The following is a 20,269-nucleotide window of genomic DNA, read 5'->3' as shown; positions in this document are numbered from 1 at the left end:
AACAAAATTCCGCCCCTTAAAGGCCCCACGAGGATTCATTACACTGAAACTGAGAAAGCAGAATTGTTAGCAAAGCAATTGACTGACAATTTTATTGACTATGTCAATAAACTCAAGAAGAAGAAGAGCCCTGGTTTGGATGGCGTCACAAACTCCATGCTGAAGAACCTACCATTGAAGATCATATTCATCCTGGCAAAGATCTTCACCAGGATAATGGAACTACAATAATTTCCACAGGCATGGAAAACAGCCAAGATTGTACCCATCCTCAAACCAGGAAAGTCAGCATCTGATCCAACTGCCTACCGATCGATCAGTCTGCTCTCCTCCATGAGCAAGATCTATGAAGCCACGCTACTTAGCAGGATTAACAGTCACTTAGAGCGAAACAACATCCTAATCCCAAGCCAATTCGGTTTCCGGAAAGGCTTGGGAACTACCAACCAACTCTACAGGGTGGTAGAGTTAATTTCTGAAGGCCTGCACAAGAGGAGAGTAACTGGTGGTCTGTTTATTGACATAGCCAAGGCCTTTGTTCGGGTCTGGCTGGAGGCACTAGTTTACAAAATACACAATCTGGGTTTCCCAGATTACATCACAAACATCACCAAATCCTACCTAACAGGTAGAAACTTTGTCGTTCACGTCTCAGGAACAAATTCTAATCTACACCCCATAAGGGCAGGGGTCCCTCAGGGGTCCCTTTTAGGGCCCACCTACTTTAATATTTACGTGAACGACATCCCTACAACACAGGACACAACACTGGCTATGTATGTCGATGACACAGCAATCCTCACACAAAGTGCATTTGCTGGTTCAGCTATCCAACATTTACAAAATTACATACATGCACTGGAGACTTGGCTCACACAGTGGAAAATAAAAGTCAACATTGACAAGACGCAAGCCATCTTGTTTACCAGGAAAAAGAAATTCAAGAAAAATCTTGTCATGTATGGCAACTCTATCCCCTGGGCCAAGCAAGTCCCTTATCTTGGGGTGATCCTCAGTAAAACTCTGTCATGGAACCCACACAACACAAATATTATCAATAAGTTTCGAGCCCGTAAAGCTCAACTCTTCCCCTTAATTGCTCGAAACAGTGTTTTGTCTATAGATAACAAGTTACTCATTTATAAATCCATATTGCGTCCATTACTATGCTATGCATGTCCTGTATGGGCGTACTCATGTAATAGGTATCGAGGCAAATTACAAACAGCACAAAATTGTATTCTTCGACAAATAGCCAACGCACCCTGGTACGTGCGAAATAAAAAGATACATGAAGAACTGGGCGTTCGCCCTCTAAAGTCTGTGTATTATAGAATAGCAAAAAGATTCCATAGCAGGCAGCTAGAAATTCAAAACCCTGCCATTAAGATACCTGAGTACGACCCATACAATCTGGACAACAAATACAGGCCTTTGGCCATATTAAATGAGTGGATAATGTAGCATAGCATAGTAATGTATTTCTGCTTAATATAATCATTTATTTTTTGTAACACCTTCTTTATGTATATTTATAAATTCTTGTCGCATTATTATTATGTATGTATATATGTAGATATTTATTTACCAAGGGCTGGTATCACTTTGTGCACTGCTTTGTGAAAAACATCTTGACTTCCAGGTTTTTCACCACTCGACAGCTTTCTGGCCTTTCAGTCCTTTACAGCAACTGAAAAAGTAACCTGTAATACAGGAAATAGGTTTTTAGCATTTAATATACAAAAAACCCTAAAATAAACCAAAAAATCAAAAAATTCAAAATATATATATAAATTATAAAAAAAAAAAGAAAAAAAAAAAAGACTAATCTGTAAAAGTTAATGAAAAAAGCAACAAATCGCAATGTCTAAATTATATTCTACAAGGGGTAGGGGGTTGCACGAGCAAAGCTGAACATCATGATCGTGAAGAAACTGTGCCTGAAGCACCTAAAGCAGATATATAGCGCCAAAATAACAAGCGTAAAGCTACTTGGACTCGCAATTATTGTGACGAATATTTACGCTTTGGGTTCATTGCCGGCGGCAGTCAAAATAATTTGCCGCTGGGTGTTATTTGCAATGAGCAACTTTCAAGCGAAAGTATGAAACCGTCAAAGTTGAAACGGCATTTAAACACACTCCATTCTGAATACTCTGACAAGCCAATTAACATTTTTTACTGATAAGAAAAATGAATTGATTGCTGCTAAAAAAATGAAAAATACTCTCTTACCTCACCAGTCAAATAAAAACCTCACTTTGACATCTTTTGAAATTTCCAAATTAATAGCTGAAATTGGGTATCCTCATAGTGCTGGAGAAAAATTAATACTTCCCGCTTTGAAAATTGTCGCAAATAGTTTAAGCGGAATAAAGGAAAAATGTTTATTTTCGGCGATGCCATTATCAAACAATACAGTTAAACGGAGAATTGATGATTGCGCGAAACATTTAGAAGAACTATTGCTCAAGTAAAAAAAGAGCAAGTTTTTTTCCCTTGCAAATAGATGAAAGCACAGATATTAAGGATAATGAAAATCTAATGTGTTTAATTAGATATATTGACCAAGACACCATACAGGAAAATTTTTTATTTTGTAAAAGACTACCGACAAGAACGACCTCAGATGAAATTTTTAAGGCTAGCAATGATTTTGTCACTAGTCACGGTATTGATTGGATGAAGTGTGTTGGGCTAAGTAGCGACGGAGCACATGCGATGGCAGGCTGTCATAAAGGTTTGTTTAAATACATTCAAGAATTAACAATTAATTGTGTATGGGTGCTCTGTAGTATCCATAAACAAGCGTTGGCGGTAAAACAAATGCCTTTAAATTTAAATATGACTTTGGAAGAGAATGTGTCACGTTTGTAAACTATATAAAGTCTCGTCCATTAAATAGCAGAATTTTTATCGAATTATGCAAGGAAATGGGGAGTGATCATAAACAACTTCCTTTTCTATTGTAATTCATGATGGCTTTCAAAAGGAAACGTTTTAAACCGTCTGTTTGAGCTAAACCGTCTGTTTGAGCTTTGGTATTTCTGAATGAACCCCCATCATATAAAAAATGCTACTTTTCCATTGAAGGTGTAGACTTCCTCACTTTATAATTCTAAGTTAATGTTGGAAGTGAAGAATCTTAAGAACTGATGGTGGTAGTGGTGTGGTGTGTATTTAATTATGGCAAAGCACACTAGGGCTATCTGCCTAAAGGGAGGGATGCCTTCGTGGAGGACTTTCTAAGGGAAACGGGCTCGTATACACGTTACACATGGGGAAAACCACGAAAACACCCATGCAGACAGCCCGTTCGCGGAATTCGAACCTCGGACCGAACTACCAGTGTTCAGCGACTTTACCGCTCGGCCTCTGGTGGGCCTTAAGAACTGATAAGCGAATAATCGCTTAAGTTCGGGAGACAAGAAACAACAAGATAGAAGGGTAACTAATCCTTTATTATTCCATTAAGATCTAACAAAACTCCGCCTGAGAGTGTACAAACAAAGCCCTCACTTGGGCTTGAACTTAAGGGACTAAGAATTAAACTAAAACTAAGGTTAACTAAAGAAATATAGCCGAAGCTATCAAGATTCAAATCGAGTTGGCCCCTTCACTTATTTGACTACGAAGCTTAACAAGGGCCTGAGTATGGCCGAGGGTAATAACAGCTTTGAGAGAGAGAGTGACCAAAAAGGCAGACGCGCGTAATTCAGAAACTCGGATTCTCTCTGACTCAGTAAGTAACTTCGTGGTTTAAATACCGCTCCTCATTGAATGTTCAGCAAGATTCCAAAACTACGTTCTGGCCAGAAGTAGTAAGTTGAAGATAAGAATTTGACATGAAAGGAACTTTAACTTAAAATTTAACTGTTAATAAAATTAACATAATCCTTATAAAGGATAGATTCCACAATTTCGAGTTTTTAATGAAAGTAGCTTATTTGGGCGACATTATTTGCTACATTCAATCAATTGAATTTAAATTTGCAAGGCTTTGGTTTAAATATTTTCAAAGTATCGGAAAAAGTCTCTGCAATAATTAAAAAATTGACTCTGTGGAAAGAACTACTTTCAAAAGGAAATTTTAAATCTTTTGAAACATTACATAAATTTATTGAGAGGCTCACCAGCGGCCGAGCGGTAAAGTCGCTGAACACTGGTAGTTCGGTCCGAGGTTCGAATCCAGCGAACGGGCTGGCTGCATGGGCTTTTCTGTGGTTTTCTCCATGTGTAACGTGTATACGAGCCAGTTTCCCTTAGAAAGACCTCCACGAAGGCATCCCTCCTCTTAGGTAGATAGCCCTCGAGGCTTTGCCATAATCACACACACACATAAATTTATTGAAACTTCAAGCTACGATGAAGAAGATTTACATCTTGAAACACTATCAGTTCCAATTCAAGAACGTCTTTCGGAACTAATAAACAGTTTTAAAGACTACTTTCCGGATATTCCTTCAAATAATGTGTGGATTAAAGATCCTTTTTCTGTGGATATTGAAAAGGAAGAAATGCTGAATCTTAGGGAACAAAAAGTTGATCAATTTAATTAAAATTTCATGCGATATCGATCTTAAAAAGTGTTTGAAACTGTACCACTAATTAGTTTTTGGTTGCTCTCTTAAAAGGAATAGCCAAGCTTAAGCGGAAAAGCGATACAATTTTTAATGCCTTTTGTCACAACTTATATGTGTGAAATTGCGTTCTCAGCCTTGGTGTACTTAAAAAATAAGTATCGAAACAGATTGGATGTCGAACCTAATTTGAGAAAAACATTAACTTCATTAAGCCCTAATTTGAAATTACTATGGCATGAAAAACAACATCATCCTGCGCACTAAGGTCAAAATATGTAAAGCAAAATTTATTTTATTTACTTTAAGTTTTTAAGGAAGATAATGGATTGCCTTTAATTATGTTTTTGTTATATAATTATTTTGCAATTTTTTAGCATGAAATAAACAAACAAATAACTTGAATTTTGATTTTTATTAAAAAATAAAATTTGTTTTGTAAATAAATGTTTTTTTATAAGGTGAGTCGCGAAAAAATTTAAAATCTTGTATCGGGCCGCGGTCAAAAAAGTTTGGGAAACGCTGCTGTAGAAGATTCAAGAGACTTAAAAGCTTATTATTATAATATAATCTTTTGGTAATGATGTAATATGTAATATATTTCGGTAATAATGTAATCTTTTGGTAATATGTGATCTACATCTTTTAGTTAGTTATTTTTTAGATGATGTCACTAAAATTCGTTGTTGTTTTAGTTACTTATTTTTTTCGCCATTTTATTGCACATTCGAATATGACAGCTATTGACTTTTTTATGTTATGAAGCTATTACTATTGAATTATTAAGCTGCTGAAATTAAAATTTTAATAAATTATTAAAATAGTTAATTGAATGATGTTCATTTATGCAGTCTTAATTATTTGCATTTATTTTCCTATTTAAAAAAAGTATTTTAGCAGCATCATTTAAGAAATAACTAACTGACGGAAAGCGGTAGATCGTATATCACATCATTACCATCTTTCTTTTGTAGCTTTAGGTGGTGTATTTCCATATCTACCTGTTCTTGCCAAGGATCTAGGAATAACTGCTGGTGCAGTAGGTGTCGTTTATATAATTGTGCAGTTTGCCGTATTCCTATCTAAACCATTCATTGGCTATTTAGTGGATTATTTCCAGAATATTAAAGTTTTCCTTTTATGTTTTCTTGTGATACCTTCAGTAACTATTTTTTTAATTTCACTCATACCACCCATACCGCATAACATTCAAGAAAGTTTGAACATTGAGCTGCAGTCGCCCAATTATCCTAATAAGTCTATAATCCTTTCTCATAAATACGAGAAGTCTTGCATGATAGCTATGTTATATGACGAAGTAAAATGCAGTCTTATCTTAAATAACACAGGAAGTCATTCAAAGAGTTACATTCAAATGAATGATTCTCTAAGCTCAAACTACTCTGTAGGTCTTTTTCATCCTGATAGCATAAACTTGAATTTCCAGAATTTGTCAAATGTCAGTTCTTTATGGATTTTGCAAGTCGGAGAGAACCTAGATATTGGAAATGTATATAGCGACTTTGATTTTAATAGTTCATCTATATTTTGCGAACCTAATTTAGGGAACTGTCTTCTAAATGGAAATTCAGATCTACATTCTGTGTACACATCTTTTCAATTTTGGATTTTCACATTATTAGTTGTAATTTCATTCATTGGAACTGGAAGTTGCTCATCTTTAACGGATGTGGCATGTTGTGAAGTATTAGGAGATGCGAGAAGAAATTATGGTCAACAAAGACTATGGGGCACTATCGGATGGGCTGTTGTCTGCTCCATAGCTGGTTTGCTCAATGACGTTGCAACTAAGGTAAACAATAAAAAAGATTATTTACCTGGATTTTACCTCATGGTGGCTTTTGTTCTAGTGGATATAGCAATTTTGGCTAGAATAGATATAAAGAAGACTAAGTTGTCAACAAATATGTGTAGTGATATTAGCTCAATTTTCTCCTCTTGTGATATTGTAATTTTTGCGTTTGGTACAATTATAAATGGTTTTTTGTCTTCTGTGATTTACAATTATGAATTCTGGTACCTTGAAGACATGGGGGCTAGTCAGACTTTATGTGGTTTGACAATTGTAATGCAATGTATAATTGGAGAATTACCTTTCTTCGTTATTTCAGGCTGGTTTATTGATAAATTCGGCCATTTCAATTGCGTCGCCGGTTCTTTTATTGGCTTTGTACTACGGTTAGGTTTATATTCATTGATTAGAAACCCGTGGCTTGCCCTTCCGGTTGATATCTTACATGGCCTAACATTTGCGATGTTCCATGCATCTATGACTGGTTTTGCATCTGCTAAAGCACCTGCAGGACTCGAAGCTACAATGCTGGGGTTTTTCGGCGGCTTGCGAGATGGTCTGGGTAAGTTCCTTTAACTCATTAATTTTGTAAGTGATTTAAAAGTATATTATTATTTTATGTTGGATTACATGTGAAATACAAACATTTTCATTGCAACAGAGAAAGTATTTCCGTATTCTGTAAGTTTACGTATTAATTTAGGAGTATTATTTAAGTATGCAAGCTGTTCTATTTCATATGAAGTAAAATGTTTGAAAATTTATCAAAAAAGGAATTGTGAAAAGCTGGTACCTTCTTCTTATTTCTTGTAATATATAGGTTACTAACAATTATATAATAGTAGATTCTGTATATTTAAAATATAAAGGAGAGCCATCAGAAATCCCTGATATAAAAAATATTCAAGTAGCTCTTTTCAATAACTTTGATTTATATCTGATGCTAAATGAAAGTTGTGACCGGCGAAGAAATCCAAGATGCTGAATTATGCTGGACTTTATACTACATTCCTGTAACTATAATTGCCATAATATGGTGTTAAATACTTTCAGATAAACTAATTGTGAAAACAATAAAAGCGTCTACAAAAATGAAATTTAAGCATGGTTCAATGATATGGAGAATATGATAATTTTAGAAAGGCAAAATTATTTTCGATGTTGAAAATCAGTATATTTTATAATAGTATAAATATACTATTCTATTCTTTTAGGTTCAAATTTACTTTTAGTGGAAACAGTCAAGTATGACATCTTAGATAAATAATGACTTGAAATAAAGTTTCGATAAACATCGATGAAAGAAAATTTTAATAAATAAAAATAAATGCTATGCTAGACTTAAAAGAAATACTATACTGCGCAAATTAGTTGGGACAAAGCGATGTGTTTGATAATTTATGAACATACTTTCATATGCAGGGGTAATAATAAAACTAATAGGAAATATTTCTTTCTTTAGCAGAAAAAACCTCTAGGCTGCGCTTAGGCATTGACTCTATTATAGTCTTGGACATACATTTTTTACTTCTTTTTCATGGAACCACACCTTTATAGCAATCTTAATGTCTGTTTTTGCTACAATCGATTTTGCTAATATGTTTCTTAAGAATGTGCCACAAGTTTTCGATCGGATTTAAATCTGGTAGATTTACACGCCAATCTAGCATAATAATTTTATTTTCCAACATGAACTTTCTGACAGATTTCGAATTGTGGCATGAAACCAAGCCAAGCTAAAATGTCTCTGATGTTGTTTAGAGCATAGCCTACGTTTAGTCTACAAGAAAGCATAGCCTACGTTTCAGAATTTTTGTACGCTTCGAGGAATTCATCATCAAGTCAACTACCTTCCAGTATTATCTGTAGTAAACAAAGACCGAAAACATTTATTTTTGAGAGCATTTAACAGTTTATTGGATATGTTGAGGTATTATCCTTACTTGATCTAACAAGGTTGGATGTATAACCTATGAACAAATAAATGTTCGCTGAATAAAGAATCGCTGAAAATGACGTTTTGGCAGGCATTAAGTAGTCCCATATTTGTATTTTTTGGTCCTAGTGTTTTGGTACAATAATCATTTTTGCTTTATTTGATCTGTCAAAAGTTGTTTTATAATTGGCTTTCTCGTCTTCCGACCAATTTACATACCCCATTTAAAGGATGAATATCAGTATCAACAGCCAATAGATCTCTTTTTAAGGTATCTTCTGGTTTTTGTTAGATTAATAATATAGATCAGATTTTGGAGTTGCTTTCCTTTTCCTTCCACATTTGCCCTTCCTTTCTGGAGAAAAGGATCCAGTTTCATTCTGTCTCATCAGAATTTGAGAAATGCTCGATTTTCCAACATCAATGGTGGATGAAAATATCTCTTATAATCATGGATCTGGGCCTGTTAAGTGTGATAATCTTTGCTTTATTTCTAGGAGTTACATTGATTTTACTTTCTCTTTCAACAAAAGCAAGCTTTAAAATTCCAAAACAATCCTAATGTATTGTGTAAACCAGTTCTAAGTAGTCGAAATCAAACATCCAGATGACATTAAGGCCGATAAATTACTTTGAGGGACCAGCTGGCAACCAACTTAATATTCTGTGGAAAATTCGCTTTGTCTCCATTAATTTGTGCACTATACTAAACATATTCTAAATATTCTCTTTATTAATTTTATTAGGTAACAATTTAAAAATTCGTTTTTTTCATTAATCTTAGCATCCTGAGTTCAAATACAGTTGAAAGGTTTTTTAATAAACTTCTAAAATTTTCTTAATGCAATGGTAAACAATAATTTAGCTTCCAGGCGCTAACATGTAAAATAATAAGTTAACTTGCAGATTGAATTTGGAACTAATCCTATTTAAAGAATGCAAATCAAATGTACGAAACAATAGTATACTTTAAAATTATTTCAAAAAATGAAGCTGTATTTATAAGTTTACGAAAGACTGATAATAGTATAACAATGAATTAACCACATGTCTTTTTATTTTAAATATCAGCTAATACGAACGAGAGTATTTTAGTTCTATTCAATAAATATTATGCTTTATGCATATTTCTTCACGTAATCACGCCATTAAAAACTGCAAAAAAGGCTTGTTTCATATATATTTAAAATATTTATGTTCGGAATTGAGAAAAAGACGCAAATCAGGATATTTTAAAGCATCAATTTAGAATATATTCCGTAATGACACTTAATAAACGAATCTACTTTTAGAGATATTTAGGTAAATAAAAACCTGATCGGGGAAGAATACGTAATCAAGCCATGATCCAAAATATGTGTCAACTAGCCTTGACCTAAAGACGCATGGCGAATAAATCATAAACATATTAGCAAGTTTTTATCCATAATAAATCGCCAAGATCTTGAGCTTGAAATAACCTTCAAGCTTCGTATCCATTACAAGATTGGGCAAGAGAATAAATTCATAATGCGGAGATCTGGAGTGGTTTTTGGCTAAGCATGCCATTGAGGATGACGGAATAATGAGCTTCCAGTGTGGAGATAAATGGTTTGGCTGAACCTGCCATTGAGGTGAAGAAATTAAAAAAATGTTTTGATGTATCTTCCTCGTACGATAATTTACGTGCTCTTTTTTATTCAATGTTAAACCACCTTACCAAGGTTAAAGCCTCAAAAAATGTTTCTTTTTTTAAATTAAGTCTTACAAACATGAAGCAAAGCCTAGACCTCTGTGACAATTTTTTATTTTACGGCAGGTCAAGGGAATTGCTTTCTACTATTTCCCTAAAAACCAATTTAAATATGCACTTATGTCATCAGTAAAGTATAATTACATAAAAGAAACTACAGAAAATATTTTATAATCATGTTATTTATCTATAATTTTTCAAATAAATATTTGTAAATTCATGAGTGTATCTAAAATACAATTACATCTATATACACAAGTATGAAACAGTAATTTGTATTCATAACAAACTGCCTTTAAGACAATGTTGTTGAATCTCTTATAGTTTATTTATAAATTATATTTTAAATATACGAGTATAATAAAAATAATCGAATATATGAATTGGATATATCTAATGTAATGAAATGACTTACACACTATTTTTCTGTGTGCTCAACTGCCACTGCAATATGCTTTTTCCAGCGAACAGGAAGTTTCTTAATTCCAGAAGAATAAAAGTTATTTGGCTGCTTGTCGACACATTATTGCACAGAGTCAATTCGGAATTCTTTCCTCTTAAAAATTCTGAATTTGTGAAGATCTTTAACTGATGTTTCCATTTTAGCAAAACGTTTGTAAAATTCCCAAGTGTTCTCTGATTGTGGTTCTTCGATCAACATCTATTAGTGCATCAGCACTAGTCAGATTGTCTTCATCACTTAAGTTTCTTGGCCAACTGTCAAGTTCATTTTCAACTCTCAACAAACTGTCTTTAAACCATTTGCATCAATCATATTCTCTAGACTTACCTCCAAACTAATTTCCAAGTCTCGAGTAAGACTAAAACAGAATGGCAGCTTCGTCAATCAAAAATCTGAGATGATCCATTGCGCAACATTGTTGTGAACCACCTTCTCCGACATGTTGAATACTGTTAACATGGGCGACTAATAATAAATAAAATTGTAACCAACAGAATCTAGCTCTATTATTTACAAGTTCAAACATGTATGTGTTTTCCAGTGAGTCATAATTACATTAACGTCTTTACAAGAAGGGAGCATTATAATCCCTGTTTATATGTAAATGTCTTTCTTAATTAAAACTAGACTTGCTGAACGTTAAATTCAGATAATTGGCCAAAACCTATTGAAATAGTATAAAAACTATTAAACCAGAAGAAGAGATAATCTTAAATAAAAAAGTAAAATACTAAATAACGTTTTATTTACAAATCTGAAGTAATAAATAAGAGCTTACTTTGCAACGACATTGCTTGCGATGAGATCTTCGATACATGGATCGTTCGAGATGAAAAGGTGCGTCTCCAGAGAATTCAGTATCGGAACTTTCTCAAGGGCAATCATGAATATCAATCTTTATTGATACCATTTATTATGAAGTATTGCATTTAAAACTTTCAAAGACTAATAAAGTTGGAACCACTAAACAAATGAAGGTCACATTCTTCCTATACATGCCTCGATTCCATCCTCAAGATCATTTCCCATCGTCAAAGACAGTGAGTAGTGAGTTAGCAGTGGTGCCACAATAAACAGACTAAGTAACAGATTTTACTTTAGCAATTAACAATTACCACAATTACAACCCAAGTAAGAGATTTGAGCATCCCGAGACAGCAGCAGCAAAACACTCGCTATCTAAAATTGCAAAACATTTGCTTATGGGTCAGATAACTTGGAGAAATATTTTTAAAGGAAACTGTTTCATATTTACTATAGGACAGCCATAAGCACTCCAGTAAATATGTGAAATACGCTTTTTGAAATAACACCGCATTGTAAAACTATAACATTTTAATTCACTACATAGTACCATCGTTAGGTACACCTCAATACACTAACTTTCAACCCACGCCATCACTTCCAAACAAGAAATTTTTACTCACCCAGTTAAGGGCTGCTACAGTCCCGTCTGTAACAAATCTCAACATACTCCGAACATATGTCCCAGTTTTCATTTTAGCATGATGTATCTTCCTTAATTATCATTACATAATTTATTTTTAATATTTGCCCGAAGCATGGCGCCACTTAGTGAGTACTTGAATCTGAGTTATGTAATTCTTAGACCATTTCTTCCAAAAGAACTGAGACATTTGTCGGAGCAGTTCCCAACGATTACGAAGTCGTTTAACGATCGTCACCCGTATTTGGTTCCGTAATAGCCTTTAACGGTGTTCCTATAAAAAATTACTAAATGTAATCACGGAAAAATCATATGGATAATTGAAATCGCTACTAATTGTCTTTAGATAAGGCACATTTCAATTCTGCTAAATAAGTAGCAAATTTGAAAACTAATTAGAATTTGAAAACTAGTTGCTTTTCTCACTTGATATTTCATAGCCGTAGCTTCCCACAGTCCACCAAAGCATGGCGCATGAGGCGGATTGAAATTCCACTTAACTTCTTTCTGTATTAAGTATCTATCTATGTTTTGGCTAGAATAGTACGTTTTCAGTCTTCTTATTGGCGCTAGTAAAATTAGGGCAGCAATCACTATATATTTCCTTCAGTCATCGTGGTCTAGCGATAAATTGTTCTATAGCTGCAACAAAGGAATCTGAAATCATGTCTCCAGCTTGTTCTAAATTAACTGCTTTGATATTAAATTACACAAAAATATAAATTTAGATTTTTACTGCTCTAATACAGTGTCTTTTCTTCGGCTTAACTTGGAAAGCACTAGCAAAATCGATTTTAAATTTGGTAAAAGCTCTTACAAGATTCACTCCGAATGCTGTAAGATCTCCCATTACTAGATATAACAGCTCACTTCTGTGTCAATACTATGTTACATATTTCCGAATAATCTTTGAAATATACCTGCTCGTGAATAAACAATCGAGTATCTCTGTTTGGTTTCTGAATGCAACATCTGTGTTTCTCCGCGTAGTACTTATAGTGAAGTAGTATAATCTATTCTATAATGTAGTGCGATTTAGCCAGAATGACTGTTTATTTTACATTATGTGCTTTACTAGCGTTTTTCCTACTCTGAGAATACAATCATCGTTTAAGAATGGATGCAGCTACGGCTAGTTGTCTGATTTGGAGAAAGCTTGATTTTGTCTTTATCATTAATGACCGTTTGAGATTGGCAATAAATCTATGTCATGAAGCTATAACTCGTAAAAGGTTTGGTCCAAGAAGAATATTTATGTAGCAGTTCATCAATTACATAATTCTTAATCACATCAGTATGCACAACAGTTCCTTTTCTCTCACTTTCGTTTACTTCCACTGGTATATCCTTCTCCAAATGCTTAGGAAACAAATTACGTTTTTCTTTTCAGCCAGTGTGGACCACACCACTAGCGTTCGTCGTCCAGCAAACACTGAGCTGGTACAGCTCTACTAACTAAATCAGCAGTATTGTCCATTTCACTACAGTGATTCCAAGACATGGGGATCTGATTTTTCCTGCACTTCCAGCCACTCTGTTAACGACAAACTTTGCTTCTATTGTTTCGCGGGATCCTTCATCCAATACAGAACGTTTAAGGAATCTGTCCAATATATAAACTTATCAATAAGATCCTTTAAAACCCCTCCCATATACTTTCCTGTTCTAGATCCTGTGACCACTGCCATTAGTTCCAATCGTGACAATGTCAATTTCTTCAAAGGAACTACTCTGCTTTTAGGCATGACAAACGACACCAAAATGTCACACTTATCATTTAAGTAAGGATAATAGGGAACAATACTATAAGCTAGATAAGATGCATCGCAAAATATATGCATTTATTTTCAGTTTTGAATTTAAATTCAAACAATATGCAAATAAATTTTTCGAAACATAAATATCCTTCACACACCTAACCTCAGAATACCATTAGTTCTGAACAACCAGAAATTCATCATTCCAAGTAATACCACGTTCCCAAATTTCCTGTAACAAACATTTAATCCTAACTACAAATGGAGCTACAAAATCAGCCGGATCAGAATCCATTGCTGCAATATGCAATACATATACATAACCCTTTGAACTCTTCAAATTCTTTAAACTGTATAGTAATCCTGTTATATCTAATGAAACATAATCATCCACTGGATTCCACTTCAATCCTAAGACCTTCAACTAACAATCAGGAAATACCAGTATCTTCGCGAAGTCGTTTCTGCACTCACAGTTTGTTATAATTAGTTTTTATTATCAACAAAACCATGCCTGCATCCTTTCAAATTAACAGAGTTTCAGAAGACAGCTTAAAAGTGCAGTGCTATATTTCCCAAAGTATAAATCATTTACATACAGTGAAGAGTTAAACATTTCAACAGAATCGGGTTTGTTTTTCCTGTACTGCGTTAAATGACTTTTTATACTTTCATTTAAAACAGAGCGAAAAAAGAGAAACAGCTGAAAAAAATCTTAAATTGCCAAAAGTAATGTAGCCTCATGGTAAGTAAAATAGCTGATATGAGCGGTCGCTAAGCTATTCCGAGTTTTAGATTTATTTCGTAATTTGCAGTTTTGTGTAATATTAGAAGTGATACTCCTATTCTATATACACTGGTGTGCAAAAATTAAGGACGAGACGGTTTTTTCAATATAACTTTGTACAAAAGCTTTCCAAATCAACACATTTAATACCGTAAGATCCCCACTACGTAAGGACATGAGTAATGTAAGCAACACTTACTAAAAGAGAAATCAGAGGGATAAAAAGAAGCTTTATTGAAAAAGTAGCATGGAGCGCAATGCGACTGAAGACCGAAACATCCGGTCTTTAATAGGGGATATGATCTCCCCTGACTGCTAGGCAGGTTTCACAGCGTCTGCCCATGCTGAGAATGAGGGTGTCAATGAGTTGTTGAGGCATTGCTGCCCATTCGTCTTGCAGCGCCAATCGAAGCTCCGGAATCGTTACTGGTGGTAAGGTACGAGCTGCCAAGCGTCTGCCTAGAAAGTCCCATACATGCTCGATGGAATTGAGATCCGGAGATCGTGCCGGCCAATCCATACGTTCAATATCCTCACTCTCTAAGAGCTGTTCGGCAGCTACTGTGCGATGACATGGTGCATTGTGGTCCATGAAAAGGAACTGCGGACCCATAGCGCCTCTAAAAAGACGCACATATGGAAGAAGAATCTCGTTACAATAACGGGTCCCGTTGACTGAACCTGCGTCGAAGATGTGAAGGTATTTACGACTACCAAGCATGATGCCTCCCCAAACGAGAACACCGCCACCTCCATACCTGTCCCTTTCAATGATGTTCGAGGGATGATTGCGGCTTCCCCGCTCTCTCCAGATGAGTATGCGATGAGAATCGCTACTCAAACTGAATCTGCTCTCATCTGTAAAGAGTACTCGTCCCCATTTATTGTCTCTCTAATTCCGGTGTTCCCGGCACCCCAAAGAACGCCTTCTCCGATGGGCAGGCGCTAGAGGTACACACCGTACAGGGCGTCGTGCAAACAGACCACCACCGTGCAGTCGTCTGACCACGGTAAAACGCGATATCGGTCGTCCAATCGCCTGTGTCGTGTGTCTAGCGATTTCTCCCGCTGTCTGCCGCCTGTTTCTCCTGGCCTGTAAGGCAATATACCGGTCATCTGCGGGTGTGGTTCCTCGTGGACGACCACTACTAAACCCCCGGATAGCTGTTCCTGTAGTTTGAAATTGTCTCCAAAGTCATGAAACGATGCTGTGAGCAATTCCGAACTCTGCAGCCACACTTGTCACAATGCGGCCTTCCTCCAACTTCCCAATGATTCGACCTCGGGTAAAAGCATCCAGATGTCGTCTAACAGATTGATTATTCGCCATTTCTCGCTGAGGCAGCAACTCGGTGTGATTTTAACTGCTATACGGCGTGAAATCTCTTTGCCAGAAATGCTGATCTTACACCGACAACATGCTTTATACTACTGAGACACTCCCCCATTACGTCTATCTGCATATCTGCGCATGTGCTACCGTACATCACCTTACTTAATCTCCTGATTGGTCTTTCTGTCCGCTCTGCCTCTTCGTTCAGCTGATATGCTAATTTTTCGACTTCGTCCTTAATTTTTGCACACCAGTGTATGTTCTGTTACATAACCAATCTAACTTTAGGGAAAGTCAAGTGATACTGTTTGCTGCGTTTTCGATTCATCGAAAGATAAAAACTGGTAATTTTTTAAGTCAAGCTAAAAACTGGTTAACATGCACCGAAAGAGAGATTTGGACAAACTATTAGGTGGTGTGGTGTATTTAATTATGGCAAAGCACACTAGGGCTATCTGCCTAAGGGAAGAGATGCCTTCGTGGAGGACTTTCTAAGGGAAACTGGCTCGTATACACGTTACACATGGGGAAAACCACGAAAACGCCCATGCTGCCGGCCCATTCGCGGGATTCGAACCTCGGACCGAACTACCAGTGTTCAGCGACTTTACCGCTCGGCCGGTGGTGGGCCGAAAAACTATTAGGAACAAAATAGTTTGAGTGAAAATACTGTTACGTTTTCTTCTCACACCAGTTGTTACATTATTTTCTTTCTTCACGTTCGTACGGGGTTCATGTGGATTTGGAGTGAATGACGACGACACTTGATGGGATATCAAAACACACTTTATTGGCCGGTATTAATCGGGATAGCTCCAAAGTCATTTTTACAGTCGTCGAAGATCTACTTTAAACACGCTGCAACAATCAGCGACACAGCCTTCACACTATCAGGCAATATCCGTCGAGACAGCATCTCTTGAAAAACACCAGAGTACAGCTCTCGATTCTGCTCGGTCGTTCTCGGAACTCCACGGACTCTCGAGACTCTCCACGCTACAACCCGCGATGCACTCAACGACACACAGAGCACAGTTTCCGACTCTTCGGTTCAGTCGTTTCCGGAGCTTAACACACTCTCTCGACAGAGCACTAACCGCGATGCACTAAGAGACTCTTCGATGCACCGACGACCCACTCGGCACTCGCTAGCCGGCTGTCAACTCGATCGTCTCCGCACGGACTAACTAGATGAGACACACTATCTCGCACTCTAGACGAGGCACACTAACTGAATGCAGGCCAACAGGGTTTATATAGCTTTCGGCTTGTGTTCGAGAACATTCTGGGCTAAACCGGTAAGAATTCGTTCCAAAAAGTTCTTCATTCTTCCATGGTGTATCGCCAATTTTGTCGCCAAATGAACGATTTCTCGCCAATTGTGGCAGCCCTGCCTTCCCTTGCCATTTTATGGCAACCCTAAAACTGCTTTGCAGGGAAGCTATCTTACCGTGCCTGTACATTTCGTAACACTGTTCCCTCCCAAGGACTGAACGTCCCGAGCAGTACAACCCTTGATCAGAAGTCAAATTTGATACAATCAAAAGGTAACAAATAAACAACCCAAACAAATAAAGTAACTAAACAAACAAATAAACAAATAAAGTAACTAAACAAACAAATAAACAAATAAAGTAACAACCCAAACAAATAAAGTAACTAAAGAAACAGTAATTTACACTATGTACAAGTTATATACACAAATTAAACACATTTTAAATTATACAAATTAAAGTTCAGAATAAATTTCAGTCTCAGTCTTTTCTTTAAAATATACTCGGGTCAAATACTTTTCCACTGCAGTTATCAGATGTATTTCTGTTTTGCATATCACAGTCTGAAGATTAGTCCTTTTAGACTTATCATCCACAGGAAGATCTGAGACAGTTTGTTCACCACTTTGTAGTTCATTCGCAGCATGCATACAGTTCATCTTGGTATTTTCAGCAGCTGGTACATGCCGTTTTACCTCTATTTCCTGAAAACCATTTCCGATGTTTACATTAGAGTTATGAGCAGAATCAAATTCTTTACCCGTAAGAAATATCCTGGTTTAGAATCAAATCCATGTCTGCACAACCTGCACTATGAGGCACACACATAGTTTGCGAAGTCGGTGAATTTGTTTGCAATACTGGAGCACTCTGCATAAGTTGTACATCAGCTTCTTCCATCTCAGCATCACATGAACTTTCAGATGGTTCAATACTTGCTAACTGCGACTCCATAACTTCACTATCAGTTTCTACTAACTTGACAGTCATATTTTCACTTTCTTCCACTTCCACTTCAGGCACTTGAGAATGAAAAGCTTCTTTCCCGCCTTTTATTTCTTCATGTTTTCGTTCTTTTTCTTTAATCCCGTTAGATGTTTCATCCTTAATTTCTTGATCTTTCTCAGACAATTCATTAGCTTCATTCTTTACTTCCTTCTTTTCTTCATCCTTTGATTCTTCCGATGCCACGTCGCTCCTTTCCACATCGTCTTTTATGGCTGATGTTTCTTCTGTAAGATCCACTTTCACCTGTTGGAGTTGTTCTCGCACATTTTCTTGGCCGACATTTATCTCTTCTCTTCGGCCTTTCTTCTCTTCTAGTCCGGCTTTGATCTCAGCTGTCATCTCTTTATATCCAGCTTTTATCCCTTTATATCCAGCCTTTATCTCATCATATCCGGCTTTTATCTCATATCCAGCTTTCAACTTCTCCTGTCGGGCTTCCATCTTTACTTGGAATTCAGCAAAGGCAGTCACGAGCTGTCTTAATAGATCTTCCATTAGTCTTGTCACTGGCATTCACCCTCAAATCCCACTTCTGACACCAGGTGTTACGTTTTCTTCTGACACCAGTTGTTACATTATTTTCTTCCTTCACGTTCGTACGGGTTTCGTGTGGATTTGGAGTGAATGACGACGACACTTGATGGGATATCGAAGCACACTTTATTGGCCGGTATTAATCAGGACAGCCCCAAAGTCACTTTTTACAGTCGTCGAAGATTTACTATAAACACGCTGGAACAATCAGCGACACAGCCTTCACACTGTCAGACAATAACGGTGGAGACAGCTTCACTTGCAAAGCACCAGAGCACAGCTCCCGACTTTGCTCGGTCGTTTTCGGAACTCCACGTACTCTCGAGACTCTCCACGCTACAACTTGCGATGCACTCAAAGACACACAGAGCACAGTTCCCGACTCTTCGGTTCAGTCGTTTCCGGAGCTTAACACACCCTCTCGACGATGCACTAACTGCGATACACAGAGCACAGCTCCCGAATCTTCGGTTCAGTCCTTTCCGGAGCTTAATACACACTCTCGACGATGCACTAACCACAATACACTAAGAGACTCTTCGATGCACTCGACGACTCACTCGGCACTCGCTAGCCGGCTGTCAACTCGATCATTCTGCGCGCGGACTAACTAGATGGGATACACTATCTCACACTCGCTTTCTAGACGAGGCACACTAACTGACTGCAGGCCAGCAAGATTTATATAGCTTTCTCCATCCGTCCCTGGTATAACGCCAGTTTTGTCGCTAAATGGGCGATTTCTCGCCAAATGTGGCAGCCCTGCCATCCCTTGCCATTTTATGTCAACCCTAAAACTGCTTTGCGGGGAAGCTATCTTACCGTGCCTTTACATTTCGTAACAATATTGAAGATAAAAAAACAGCTGATATGAATGTTGGATTCCTTTTGTTTTGATTATATTATCTAAATCTCTCTCTTACACGTCAACCAATGTTCTATTTAACTCTCAAATAACCTGTTTATCATCTCGATGAATCGAAACCCGAATAACTGGAACTAATTGACTTAAAAATCATATTTCTACATACTAGTTCTAAAACAACATGTTATTGAAATTTATTTCCAGGTATCGGATTGGGAAGTCTTATAGGAGGTCAAGCTGTCGACATATTGGGAACCCGTAACACTTTCTTTTATGGCAGTATCATAAGTTCTCTGTCTGCTATTTTATTTCTCAGTGCTCAGCAGATTCTGAAATACATCAGAAAGAACGACAGAAATAATGATTCTCCTGAAGTACTTGATGATAATTTGCTGAAGCTTGAAACCTTACAAAAAATTTAATGCAAACCTCGAACTGGTTTTTTACGAGTTTACAACATAACTGGAACTATGAAACTGAGAAATTTCGGACTTACACTATATATATTTGATATATACGAAGACGAAAACCTAGCTTTTCAGAATTAAATTGTTAGTTAAATTAACTTCTAAGAACGCAGTTTTCGAAGAGCGCATTCTCAGATGACTGTTTTCCAATGATATAAGAGTTACTTATCATGAATACGCACTTTGGTGCTAAACTGTATTCCAAAAGTGTTTTGTTTGTATAATTGTTTAAATTAACAAATATCAATAAACCTGTTTCTTCATATTTTGCTT

At 36.5% G+C, this 20,269-nt stretch overlaps 1 protein-coding gene across 2 annotated transcripts in view; it reads left to right on the top strand.

The window, feature by feature from the left end:
- LOC118204341 (major facilitator superfamily domain-containing protein 6-like) overlaps positions 1 to 20,269 on the top strand; it is a 44,831-nt gene extending 24,562 nt beyond the window's left edge. For both annotated transcript variants that reach the window (XM_035376672.2, XM_085813072.1), the window contains exons 3-4: positions 5,555 to 6,955; positions 19,734 to 20,269. In XM_035376672.2, coding sequence (XP_035232563.1) covers positions 5,555 to 6,955; positions 19,734 to 19,951 — 1,619 coding nt within the window. In that variant the 3' untranslated portion in view covers positions 19,952 to 20,269. The remainder of the gene's footprint in view (positions 1 to 5,554; positions 6,956 to 19,733) is intronic.

This window comes from Stegodyphus dumicola, chromosome 3, assembly GCF_044657685.1.
Source record: "Stegodyphus dumicola isolate Sdum_Otavi_A_Nest chromosome 3, ASM4465768v1".
Lineage (NCBI taxonomy): Eukaryota > Metazoa > Arthropoda > Arachnida > Araneae > Eresidae > Stegodyphus > Stegodyphus dumicola.
This window is presented reverse-complemented; position numbering and strand designations above follow the sequence as displayed.